The sequence below is a fragment of the Chelonia mydas genome, chromosome 22 (genome assembly GCF_015237465.2).
Source record: "Chelonia mydas isolate rCheMyd1 chromosome 22, rCheMyd1.pri.v2, whole genome shotgun sequence".
In the NCBI taxonomy this organism is placed as follows: domain Eukaryota; kingdom Metazoa; phylum Chordata; order Testudines; family Cheloniidae; genus Chelonia; species Chelonia mydas.
Genome location: NC_051262.2, coordinates 13,063,717 through 13,076,276, shown reverse-complemented (window position 1 = coordinate 13,076,276; position 12,560 = coordinate 13,063,717). Strand labels below are relative to the sequence as shown.

General features: G+C 60.5%; 2 protein-coding genes across 4 annotated transcripts in view; both read right to left on the bottom strand.

The window, feature by feature from the left end:
* USP2 (ubiquitin specific peptidase 2) overlaps positions 1 to 2,455 on the bottom strand; it is a 56,987-nt gene extending 54,532 nt beyond the window's left edge. The window contains exon 1 of one of the 2 annotated variants that reach the window (XM_037882409.2): positions 2,324 to 2,455. The gene's annotated coding sequence lies outside the window, so the exon portion shown is untranslated. The remainder of the gene's footprint in view (positions 1 to 2,323) is intronic. The other variant, XM_037882408.2, reaches the window with a different exon arrangement.
* Positions 2,456 to 3,449: 994 nt separating this feature from the next.
* THY1 (Thy-1 cell surface antigen) lies at positions 3,450 to 12,304 on the bottom strand. 2 transcript variants are annotated; one of them, XM_007066953.4, is made up of 4 exons: positions 12,086 to 12,304; positions 8,263 to 8,351; positions 7,415 to 7,750; positions 3,450 to 6,169 (listed from the first exon to the last, which is right to left on the bottom strand). In XM_007066953.4, the coding sequence occupies exons 2-4, from the start codon at positions 8,297 to 8,299 to the stop codon at positions 6,057 to 6,059; spliced, it is 486 nt and encodes a 161-aa protein (XP_007067015.1). In that variant the 5' UTR covers positions 8,300 to 8,351; positions 12,086 to 12,304; the 3' UTR covers positions 3,450 to 6,056. The 2 variants fall into 2 exon arrangements, with proteins under 2 accessions (XP_007067015.1, XP_043389981.1); XM_043534046.1 differs by having other exon boundaries at positions 8,263 to 8,348; positions 12,085 to 12,156.
* Between the last annotated feature and the right edge of the window lie 256 nt (positions 12,305 to 12,560).

Sequence of the window (12,560 nt, the reverse complement as noted above, 5' to 3'; positions counted from 1 at the left end):
ACTGGTGGGAGGAGAAGCAGCATCCTCCCAAGGGAAGCAGTGGACTTCTCTCCCTGGGGAGTGGAGGAGAGAACACAGGCGGGACAGATCTCAGCCACGGTCCCTATTGCACGCCTGGCAGGCACCCTCATCCCCCAGTGCTGAGCGTGGTACAGGAACTGACATAGAACAGATGCCTGGTGGAGACAGTTAGGAGGAGCCTGGACAATGCACAGCCCTACGCTGACTTCAAGGGGCAGGGAGTCTGCATGGCATCTATGGGTGCCTCTGGGATCCTCTGACCAGCTATGAGAGTGCTACCCCCTGGCCATTAGTCATGGGAGCTGTCTCAGCCCTGCTCTACCTGACAGCGGTGGGACAGCCTACTTGGGGGACAGAGATAGGGCCAAGGAAGCCATTCACCCTTCTGCCCCTTGAGGGCTCTTCAGGGTGAGGGATGCAGGGGCTCCACGGACACAGAAGAGCTGGGGAGGTGCCTTGCAAGAAGATCCAGGGTTAAATTCACCCTAGCGTAACTCCACCCTAAGTCAGCTCCATGTGTGAATTGGGTCCAGCTGAGTCTACTCCAGAGCATTGGAAGGCAATGACTCAGTCCCCACCTCTTATGAGTAACGAGGCAGGATGCAATTAAGCCACCACTTCCCTCCCTTCCCTGCTCATCTGTATGTCACAGCCCAGGCATGGCTGTGGGAAAACACTTGGGCCAGTTTTATCCCTGGGGTAACCTCAGGGAGGTCAACGGGATGAGGCCAGGGATCTATTTGGTGCTTTGGTACACCTGGTGCTTTATCCCACACTCAGCCAGCCTCCAGCAGCAGCCACTACCGGAGCCAGATCCTTCCTTGCGAAATCCTGAAGCCAGGTGGGTACCTGACGACTGGATCCCCAGTCTCACTCCTTGAGATGGACAACCCCCCTCCCCCCAGAATAACCCAAATCTTCAGGTTATTTTCAAAGCAGCTCCACCCTGAGCAGGGAAAATGTATTCCTCCTCCCAGTGTGTTCAGAGAGCCTCCTCTCTCTGGACCCAGCCAGCTTGGCAGTCCTGGGGCCGCTGGCAGGATGGCCCCACTCCCCACAGCCTGGGGTAGGAAGCTGGAGGATCCGGGTCCAGCCCTCCCAGCAACACATCTTCCTGGGGCCACAGGCAGCATTTGCATGGTGCGCACACGCACACACACGGCGTGTTGGCATGGTACGAGCGCTCACACGCGGCGAGGCACAAGTGCTCACGCCGGGGGGATGCAGGCATGGCTCAGGCACACACAGATCACAGGTGGCACTGATCTTGGGTCAGGAGGAATGACGCAGATCGGGTACATGCTCCCACACCTCCCCTGCCCCATAGCCCACGCAGGCACTGCCTTATTGTGTGTGTTTGGCACCCCCTAGGTCCCCCAGGTGGAGCCAGGCACCCCTAGATCTCCCCAGTCGGGCTGGCACTGATGGGAGCAGCCCTGGCACATTCTCCTGACTCCCACCCAAGCTTGTGGGAGGAGGGGCAGGAATGGGACACACCCCTACCACAGAGATGACTCTGGCAGGGGGGGAAGTGGGGGAAAAGAGACATTTTCTCAGTTAGGCCCAAGCCCCACACCCTCCACTTATACAGAGCCCAGTCAGGGGCTGGCATGACCCACAAGGTGCTGGGCCTGCTCAGGTGGTTTTCGGGGGGGGGGGGTCATTCACACAGCCAGAACACCGGTGGGAAGTAGAGGGCATTGTCCCACTGCCTGGGGGGCAGGGAACCCTTACAGACACAGAGCCTTATTCTGCCCAGGGGGGCCAGGCACCCCCTAGATCGCCCCCCCAGGTGGGGCTGGCACTGCTGGGGGGGGGCAGGCACCCCCTAGATCCCTCCCCAGGTGGGGCTGGCACTGCTGGGGGGGGGCAGGCACCCCCTAGATCCCCTCCCCAGGTGGGGCTGGCACTGCTGGGGGGGGGGCAGGCACCCCCTAGATCCCCTCCCCAGGTGGGGCTGGCACTGCTGGGGGGGGGGGCAGGCACCCCCTAGATCCCCTCCCCAGGTGGGGCTGGCACTGCTGGGGGGGGGGCAGGCACCCCCTAGATCCCCTCCCCAGGTGGGGCTGGCACTGCTGGGGGGGGCAGGCACCCCCTAGATCCCCCCCCAGGTGGGGCTGGCACTGCTCGGGGGGGCAGGCACCCCCTAGATGCCCCCCAGGTGGGGCTGGCACTGCTCGGGGGGGGCAGGCACCCCCTAGATCCCCCCCCCCCGGTGGGGCTGGCACCGCCCAGGGGGGCCGGGCACCCCCCCCACACACGGAGCCCCGGGGGGCTCGCCAGGCGCGCCTCCCGCACTCACCGGGCTCTCGGGTGGGGATGAGCCGGAGCCGGCCGCTTCCGTGGAGCAGCTGGGGGCCCGGCCGAGCCTGATGTCACAATCCGGGCGCAGCTGACGCGGGGCGGGGAGGCTGCAGCTGCCGGGCGGCGTCCCTCGCCCAACTCGCCCCGCGCCCCGCACGGCAGCGCGCAGGTGGGGCCGGGGCCGGGGCCGGGACCCGCGGGGGGACAGTCAGCCCCTGGTGCTCCGCGGCCCCTGGAGCGGGGTGCGGTAGATTCCAGACCCTGGACCCCCGGGTTTCCCACCCACCCACGGCTCTGCGGGAGAGGAGTGTGGGGCAAGGTACTCGGGCCCTGGGTGCTGCTCCCTATAGGCTGGGGGGAGATCCCAACCCCTGGAGCTCTGGTCCCCTCACGGGGCTGCATCCCAGCCCTTGGGCGCTGCCCCTATAGGCTAAGGGAGACAGGAGAGGAGGTTTCCGAGTAACAGCCGTGTCAGTCTGTATCTGCAAAAAGAAAAGGAGTACTTGTGGCACCTTAGAGATGAACAAATTTATTTGAGCATAAGCTTTCGTGGGCTACAGCTCACTTCATCACATGCAGAAGAGGAGATCCACGTCCCTGGGTGCTGCTCTGGGTCCCCCTGTAGGCAGGGGATAGTCCCAGCCCCTGCTCGGGTGTGTGTGTGGGTCGCCCCTGGGGGACCCCCTGTGCCATTCTACCAGCCCGAGCCCTCCAGCTCTAGGGCCCAGGTGGGGCTGGCAGCAGGAGCGCCAAGGGGCCGAGTTCTGGAGCTTCCCAGCCTCAGAAAAAACAGCGCTGGGAGCGAAGCTGTCCCGCACCCCCTCTTCCTCGCCTTCCAGACAGGGCGTGCATCGCTCCCCTTCATCCCCCCTGCTACTCGGAGCATGTTGGGCCCACGGGGCTAGCCCTGGGAGCTGGGCCAGTTCCAGAGCACAAACCCACCCGCCGGTGTGAGAGGCGATTTTCTTGTAGCAGTACAGATGCTAGGACACACAGCTAAGCAGTTCAGATTGTCCCCACTAGAGGGCAGGCTGCCCCCAGCCAGCTGTGAGGGCTGGCCCTTACGAAAGCAAATTCAAAGCCCTTGAAATCAGTGCTGAAATAAAGAGGCAGGCAGCTGCGAATCCAACACACGACCGAGGGATTTATTGTGCAGACAGAGGCTCTTTTGTTGTTCTTCCCCCTTCCCCTTGAACAGCATTTCTCCTACACCAAACTGTGGAAACACTACAAATGTTCACAAAACAAGACTAGGGCATGCCAGTGTGGGTTGGCTGGGTCTGACACCCCCCCCACCCCACATTGCATTCCCCGTCAGGTCACGGCTGGCTGGTGGGAGATGTACACGGAGAGATACCTGAGCAGTACATCTGGGTGGGGTAGTGCACTGCGCAGTGGACAAGCAGGGCCAGGGCGTCTCGGAAGAAAGCAGCTCACCTTAGCCAGCCACCGGGGCTCTTGACACTGCAGCAGCCTCAAGCTCAGCACACACAATCGGAGAGAGGGGCACGTTAGGATTAGCTGGGGCCTGACCCCATCCCCACCTCCAGTCACCATTAGCCCTTCCAGTTCCACCAAGTGAGCTCCCAGTTCTTGCCCTGGTCAGTTCTGATGCTTATGATCTTGGCTTCCCATTGTCTCACCTGTGTGGCAGGGGGCTGAGTGGGACCTCTGCTCCCCAGTCCCACAGAGGTTGTTTTAGCCCACCCCTGGGTGAGATGCCTTTGGTGCTCCGATAGAGCTATGTAATACCCTCTGCCATCTAGCCTGCCCCTGCTAGGTAGGTGGGCTCAGGAGAGTTTCTGCCCTGGTAAGTCCTGGGGCATCGATCCCCAGCTTGCTGGAGGGAAGGCCTGGTCCAGACCCTGTCTCAAGCTGGGGATGCTCTCTAAGCTTGGGGTCATTTTGTGGTGCATTAGCTCCCCCTACAGCTAACCACCATCCACAGGAAACACCTGCCTAGGCCCTTTAGGCTCCTAATGAGAGGCAAGGCCGTGTTAAGGGACAGGCCTGCACCTGAGTCTGTTAACCTGCAAGGGAGGAAGGCTGCAGTGGGAGCAGGACTGGGCTGAAGGAGGAAACCATGGTCCAGTCAAGGAGTGGAGCCAGGCACGCTGGTCTTGCTAGTGCCTTGAGTCAAACCCAAAGGGTGGCATGCAGGGATGAGAGCCTGTGGCTTGAGGGCAGCCCCAGCTCCTGCAATCTCCCCCTGATCCCCAGTGGGAGACAGCTGTATGTGTTAATGGGGGTATGTGCCCAGAGCAGCTTTGACTGGGGCCAGAGTGGGAGGTGGCAGCTGCCTAGGCCCCCTTCCCTATCGGTATGTCTCCTCTCGCCCCCAGGATGGTGACTTCTTCTCTGGGAGCGAGCTGTCCTAGTTCTAGGAGTGGCAGTCAGGAAAAGACTGGCTCCTTTAAGAGCTAAGGACACTCTCCCAGGGTACAGGATCCCCCCGTGACATGAGTGTCTCTTCACCCCCCACATGCTGGGGAGGAAGGAACATGCAGCTACTATCTGGGTCTCCGCCCAGGGGACCACAGCCTGGAGATCACGCCGAGCAGTGCAACTGACAGGCACTAACTCAGCAAGGGGTCTCCCTTCACAGCACACAACTGTCTTCACTGAGCAGGGTGAGCTAATGCCTAGGGAGCTCTAGGCCTCGGCACACTGACGACTTTAAAGGGTTACTGCCTCAGTTTCTTAGTTCAGGATTAATAAAAAAAAACCATACAAACCCCAAAACAACCAACTCCTATAGTAACTGCCATCCCCTGATCTTACGGTGAGGACATAAGCCCAGCAGAGCGTGGATGAGTGATGGGCAAGTGTTCTTATGCAGGGCTGCAGATGAGCCTGTCCTAAAAACCTTCTGCACCCCTTGCTATTTCAGTGCTGTGCCCCCCCCAGCTCTCTATCCCTGCACCTCAAATGTGAGACCTTCAGCACCCTTTGCTGTCTCTGTAGTAGGGTGTCCTTGTTGCTCTCAGCCCCAAGACTGATCTGTTTCAATGCTGGCCCTTTCCTATGCAGGTGAAGCAGTCATACCAATGATCATGGCTTTGTGCAATACGGAAGTGTTGGCTGCCAAAGAACAGGCTGAGAGCCCACCAAATTCATCTCACCAGGCAGGATTCAAACCCAGCTCCCCAGAGGTGAAAAGCTAGTGCACCGTACTCTATCCCAAAGCTTCCCATTTGCCTGATGTTGCCTAGGTCAGGACAAGTCTTTACACTGGGCAACCCTGCGTTGCTGAGTGAACGTCTGTTCTCCAGGCTGGGGTGGTGGCCAGGACTCCCCAGTTGGTCCCCTAACTCTTTGACCCTCTCTCTTTTACCAGAGTCAGGTCTGGGGGGCCTGCTGGCTTTCCCGCCTTGACAGACAAAAAATGGGACAAGAAAAGCTGCTCCCTCGAGGCTACAGATCCCCCTGCCACCGGGGCAAACAAAAACAAAACTTGCTATGGAAGAAGCTGCACCATCTAGCAGAGTGCGAGGGAATGCCGCCATGCGTCGGATCCTTTAATACTGCTTAATACCCCCACCCCGGCCCCCAGCGTGTTTCGGACATGTGGTGTGATGGCGTGGCAGCGCGGGCTCGGTAGATATACAGATATAGACAGAGATATACACAGAGAGAGATTTCCTTGGTTTCAAATCGTTCATCGTCTTCTCTTGCAAAGGGCCACGTTTGGGCGGTGGGGCTCGGCTGGGCGGTTCGGTCGCTCCTTCCCTTCACAGGGACACGAAGTCCACAGCTTGCAGGAGCGGCAGGGACAGGAGCAGGAGCAGCAGCCACGAGGTGTTCTGAATCAAGAGGCTGACGCCAGCACATTTCTCCAGCTTGTCTGCCAGGGCAGGGGGAGGGGAAAGAGAGAAGAGGCAAAAATGAGATCCCTGGGGAAAGAGGACTGATGGGGTGCTGGGAGCCGGCACACCTGGGTTCCCTTCCCGGCTCTGCCACGGACCAGCTGGGTGACCTTCGGCAAGTCACTTCCCCTCCATGAGCCTCTATTTCCCCTCTCACTCTGTGTCTTGTCTAGCGAGACTGCAAGTTCTTTGGGGCAAGGAAGCACTTCCCACTGTATCTGCCCAGTGCCTGGCACAAGGGGGATTCTGGCCTCGACTGGGACCTCTAGGTCCTACTGCAGTACAAACGAAAACGATCAAGTCAGTGCTCCATCCACTCCCCTGTCCTCTCTCCGACAATGGCCAGCACTAGCTGCTTCAAAAGCGGGCAGAAGGAACCCCCAGGGGACAACTAGGCAAGATCCTGCCCATAGGGAAGTACCTTCCTGACCCCAGGCCGAGAGAGGTGGGGTGTGGGGTGCTTTGTGGAGCTCTGGGGTGGGAAGAGTCCTCTCTCCAGCGGAAAGCTGACAGACGCTATGTTCCAGGTGGACAGCCTTGGAGGCTGGAGTCCCCTCCCTACAGAACAGCCACCAGGTGGGCAGAGATCGGGCTAGTTTCCCCTAATGCTACCCTGCTGATCTGTCCTGGGGGCCAATTAATACCAACTATGATGGGTTCTTTTGGGTGACATTAGCAACTGTCCACTGAGACTCACCAAACTCAGCACACGTGTGGGCCGCCGAGCAGCCAGCAGACGGAGACAGTTCTACAGATCTGAGCTAGGTTTGAACAGGCAGCCGGAAGGCACAAGGCTCCGATCTGGCCCATTCCCCACCGCAGGGCTAGCCCTAAGATTTGCAGGGCCAGCCCTAAGATTTGCAGGGCCCAGTGGGAAGCTGGATGGGTGGGTGCCTCTGATAGACGCCTGCAAAAGGCACAGGGCACTGGAGGGTGAGAAGGGTTTGGCTCCAGGCAAGGATGTGTGCGTGGGGAGGGGTGACTCCGTTGCTGGCCCTGCCCTGGCTGCAGTTGGTTGGAAAGTACATACAGGCCTTTATCTAAGAGGAGCATTGGGCAAAGGGCTCAAATGGTCAGAGGGCATCAGGTGGGCCTGTGAGAATCAGTGCCCCTTGCGTACTGGTGCCTTGGCCCATCAGTAGTAGAGCCTGGAGGACAGAGGGTGGTGCACCGTGCTAGGTCAGCGAGAAGCCCGGGGTGGTAGGGTCCCCTCCCCTGCCCACCTTTGATGACGGTGATGTTCCTTATCTGGTTGCCGGTGTAGTCACCAGTGATCTTCAGCTCGCAGATGTAGGTGCCCTCGTCTGCGGTGGTGAAGTCGAACAGCTGCAGGCACAACAGGTCCTTTGACAGAGTGACGTTGGATCGTGCCTTGAGGCTGTTCTCGGGGACGTTCAAGGTGGTCTGGATCACACGCTTCCTGTTGTCCTTGAACATGCTGAACTCGTAGGTCAGGGGGTTGGCGGTCTTGTTTTCGTAGCGGCAGTCCACGCGCAGGTTCTGGCCCAGCAAGCAGGCGCTCAGTTCCTTGATCTTCTGGCAGTGGGCAGCCTGCAGCACTGGGACAGGCCAACAGGGTCAGGGGCGGTGGAGCGGGGCTGGCGGGGGGGAGAGGGGTGAAGGCAGGAGCATCCCTGCAGCTACCCCTTGCTGCAGTGCATGCAGCAGTAAATCCACATGCTATGGAGACACGGCACAGTTCCTGGCTAAATCACACGCACACAGGGCTAGAGAAGCCAAGACTTGCTGCTAGCAAAATGAGGGCTGAGCTACTGGAGACTCTCCGTTCGCCTGCAGCAGTAGTTTGGCTTTTAACCATTGTGGCTGTGCGGCTAGCGAGTGAGCTCTCTCCCCACAAAGCCAGTGCATTCCACGGTGGGGTCACTGCAAAGTAGGACAGATGATAACACCCCCCCCCGTGTCCCCGGTAGGGGAGGAGGAGGATTCAGCTGGCCTGGCTTTCTCTGGAGTGCAGCATTTATTTAGAAGCTTACGTCTGGTCTCTCCAGCTAGCGCCACTTACGGCGCACGGCCACTAGATGGCAGCATCATTGCACCCCTGGGCCCCTACCTGTCAGGAGGACAGCGACGCTGATGGTGGGATGCATCTTTCCGCCCGCTGTGCTGGGGCCGTCAGCGGTGGAGAACGGCGAGGGGGGCCTGAGCAGGAGGAGAACATGCTGGTTAGTGGCCCGACAGGGATCTGTGCGACCCTACGTGCACACCCACAGACAGGCGCGTGACCACACCCGGGCGTGCCCATAAACGCATACGCAGGCTGTTTGCCAAGCAGAAGAGGGCACTGTACAGTCTGGGGGCAGAGTTAGAGACATTCTGCGCTGACACCAGCAGGAAGGTCACCCAGTCTGGAGAGGTCTAGATCCCAGTCAGCGGGATACTTTTTTTTGCAAGACCAGCAGCAGGGGCACCCCCCCCCCTCCCCCAATAATCATCAGGGGCACAGAATTCCAGCCCCGGGGCCACGGTGGTGGAGAAAGTGAGCTCCTTCCACCCCAGGGCTGCAGGGAGGAAAGCGAGGGCCTGTGGGAGCTGGGGAAGGAAGAGCAAGCTCCTGCTGTGAGGGGTGGGGGCACAGGATGTGTCCCCGCAAAAGGGGTCAAAGTTAAATTTCTGTGCACGCCCCTGAGCAGCAGCGAGGAAATACCAGACTGATTCATTCACCCTGAGTGCTCCGTGGAATTCTTAACTATCTGATTTTCTTCCACCCAGAGAGAACAGCCCCATCTGTGCAGTCTTTGCATAAAAGGGCTTCCTGCAAAGTAGAGCTTCCACAGGGCAGGGACCGCTCAAGTCTCATTTAGTCCCCAGGACACTGGTCCTTCTGATGCCTTTGACTTTCTGCTGCCCCTACGCATTCGATCGACTCTTCTTACCTCTGGCAACTCCCAGAGATCTCCTGACCCACCCTAGGCACCAAATCCTACTCCCTCCCGAAGTGCAAATGAATCCCAGGGGTATGTATGTGGTGGATCGGTGCCTAAACGGGGCACAGATTGGCCCTGGGCGGCCGCATCTAGGCTCCTTACAGTCCCTGCTCCTCTCTTAGGCTACTGTCTTCAATGCAGCGATATCTCTGCTTAGCCTAGGTCCAGGGAGAGCCGCCACTGCGCTGCCCACAGCAGCTGTGTGAGCAGCCGATGAGTGGGCCAAACTCTAATTAGAAGCAGCGTCTCCCTTGCATGGGGACGGGACTCAAGCTGTGGATAACACTGAAGTCAGCGCTGCAATGAGGAGAAGCCCCTAGCCTCACCCATCTTTTCCAGACCCCTCTGCACAGAGGTGGATTAGGGGTTTGTGGGGCCCTGAGCAAGTGGGGGCCCCTCCCCACCCCTTCCACCTGCATTCCCCCCTTCCACCACTCTGGCTGGGGAGCAGGGGCTTGCCTTGCCCGCCGGTCTGGCTGGGGACGGGGGTTGGGGCGCAGCGGCTTGCCTGTCAGGTCCGCAGCCTTCCGCTTTCCACTGCGGCACTGTCACAGGAGGAGCTGCTAAGAGATGGAGAGGCTGAGAGGAGGCGGGGGATGCGAAGTGAGCGTGTCTGGGCTGCGTTGGGGGCCGGCAGCCCTAGAAATGTGTGTGTGGCAGAGATGGGGAGAAGGGGGCTGTTTGCTGGTGGGTGAGAGTGTGACAGAAAAGAGATGTGGGTGCAAAGGGTGTGGCTGTGTGTGCTTGCGGGGGGCAGGGCAGGAATGGAGCAGTCCTGACCCAGCTCCCCAGGGCCTGGAGAATGCAGGCAGCTCTTCCCCGCTTCCCATGTTGGTTTGAGTAAGGCCCAAGCTCAAAATACGTGTGTGGGTGTGTGTGTGTGTGTGTGGGGGGGTGTCCATTCACAGACACCCTCCCCCGTTTGCAGCCCCCGATCTGGAAACATGCAATGTTCCTTGATTTAAAAACCAGACAACTCCCCCGACCCCTTCTCATTTAGAAAAGAAAAATATTGTTTAAGTATAAAAATTCTCCTTATTCCTTCCACCAGCAGCCATATCCTGAGCATGTGCAGCAAGGTCCCTCTGCTTCCCCTCCCCACCCCCGGGGGCCTGAAAACATCCCCCCACTCCAATGAACCCAGCCCCAGGGACTCCATAGCGTGGGGACCACAGATGTCTTTGCTCCTACAGCATCTGTCATCAGCAGCTCTCCAGGTGTTCTACTGCGGAGCGCAGGTATCACCTGCCCCATTACACAGAGAGGGGATGTAACCACCAAGGTTACATGGCCAGTCAGCAGCCAGGCCAGGAAAAGAACCCAGGAGTCCTTGCTCCCAGTGCCCTCCTAATTGCTAGCCATTGCCTGCCAGAGCTGGGAAGAGAACCCAGGAGTTCTAGCCACCAGTGCTCCTGCTCCAACCTCAGCCACCACCCTGATGGGCGTGGTAACAAAAACTGCTGACTCCAGCCCTGCCCACACCCACCTGACACATCCTGAGCCCCCCACGGGGAGAGGCTGGGCTGGGTGCTGATGGCCCACGGGCTGCAGCAAGGGAGCACAGAGCTCAGATTCCGGCAGGTAAGTAAACCAATTTCCAATGTCAGTGAACTTTCGACATGGGGATTGGCCTTATTAGGCAACCTCCTGCCCAGCAACTGGCCTCTGCTTGCCAAAATATTGACACCCTCCCCTCCATCGCCCATGGGGCAGCCTGAACTGAACCCCAACGGCAGAGAGACTGCACACGGGCTGGCCCCCGGAAGATCTGCCATGGGGCGTGTGTAGGGATGGCCACCGGCTTGGCTGAGCAGACGACCCTAGGAACCTTGATGGCCAAGGTGTCTTGCAAGTTGAATGCAACGTGTCCTCTGGCCCCCCCATGGCTCTCCCCGCTCCTGGGGGGTTCTAGTGACCCCCAAGTGAGTGTGCTGCTGATTACAGGGCCTGGTTTATTTTTATTTCTGTTCCAGCGTTTCCAGCGCCCCCCAGGCTGTGCTTTCTGGGATCCAGTCTGCTCTTGTCTCATCCGGCGTGGGAGCAGGGAGTCGAGTCACCAGAGGGGAGGAGGTGGAGAGGAAAGAAGGGATGGGGGAGGAGGAAGGCAGCAGGGGTGGGCTGAGAGGGGCACGGGGCAGAGAGGCGGGGAAGGGGTTCCCTGTCTCATCCGGAGCCCCTCCCAGAATCTGCTCCCACGCCCTGATCTGCAGCCAGACCCCCCGCACCCCACCCTGCTGGGTCACCCTCTATCTCCCTCATTCTACTGGCTTCTCCGGCTGCTCCCCCCCCATACCAACGCCCCAGTATTGTGCAGTCATGCCCCCCTTTTCCCGGCGCGTCGCTGCAGCCTGCCAGAGCCACTGCACCATTCTGCGGCGCAGCCTGCGGCGCCGGGACTGCGGAGCGGCTGGGCTTTGCACTGGTGCATGGCCACGGCTCGCCACTGCAGCCCTGGGCGCTCTGGGAGCATCCGCAGCGCCGCACGACCTGCTGGGGTCCCCGCAGCACTGCCTGAGCTCGCAGGGCTGCTGCAGAGCTGGGGGGGCACCAATGCAATTATTCACCCCGCCGGGAGCCTGCCCCGGCTCCACTCTCTCTGCTCCCTGCAGGAGCTGGGGGAAAAGGCAAAGGAAGCCGCTGCACTGGGCCAGGAACCCCATCCCCAGCAGGCTGGAGAGAGGGCGGGGCGGGGCAGGCAAAAGCTGGCGAGCAAGACAATGAGACGGCCACAGGGCTGCGTCTCTGCAGAGCATCCACCCCCTGCCCCAAGTCCCCGGCTCTCCATCACCGCCCCCAGCTCCCTGCGCCTCTCGGCTGCGATCCTGCCGAGCGGCTGCTGCACTGTCTCGCCCCCTGCCCGCCTCCTCGTTCCCCCAGCTCAGAGCCCAGGCTGCGTCCCCCGCTCCGGGCTGCCCGGGCCAGGGGACCCCAGCGGCCCCGCATCCTCACCTGCCCGGGCGCTGCGCTCAGTCTCCGCCCGCTCCTGCTCCTGCTTCTCCTCCTGCGCCGCTCTGCTCTGGTGCGCGCTGCGCCTGCAGTTTGGGCTAGGGAGGCGCCGGCGGCCCCGCGAATCAGGAGTGGGGCTGCCTGCCCAGCTCCACCCCCTGCAAGCCCCTGCAGTGGGGACGGCCCTGCCCTCTGCAGTCCGGCTGCTTCCCAAGGCCTGTTGTCAGCGCCTGGCAGGCTCACAGCCTGGGCTAGTGGGGGCCAGGCGGGCCCTGGCTGGGGGCCAGATGCAGAGGAAAGAGCCCTTCGAGCCCATCTGCCCCGTAGCCCCGGCACGGCCGAGGTGCCAAGAGGGCGTTAATGGCACCCACTGCACCCACGGTGGTGATCGCTGGGTGCCTGGGGCGTTTAGGGACATGGGAGCCCACGTTGTACCCTCCAGGGGCATCCCACACATGGGAGGTCCCAGGTGCACCCC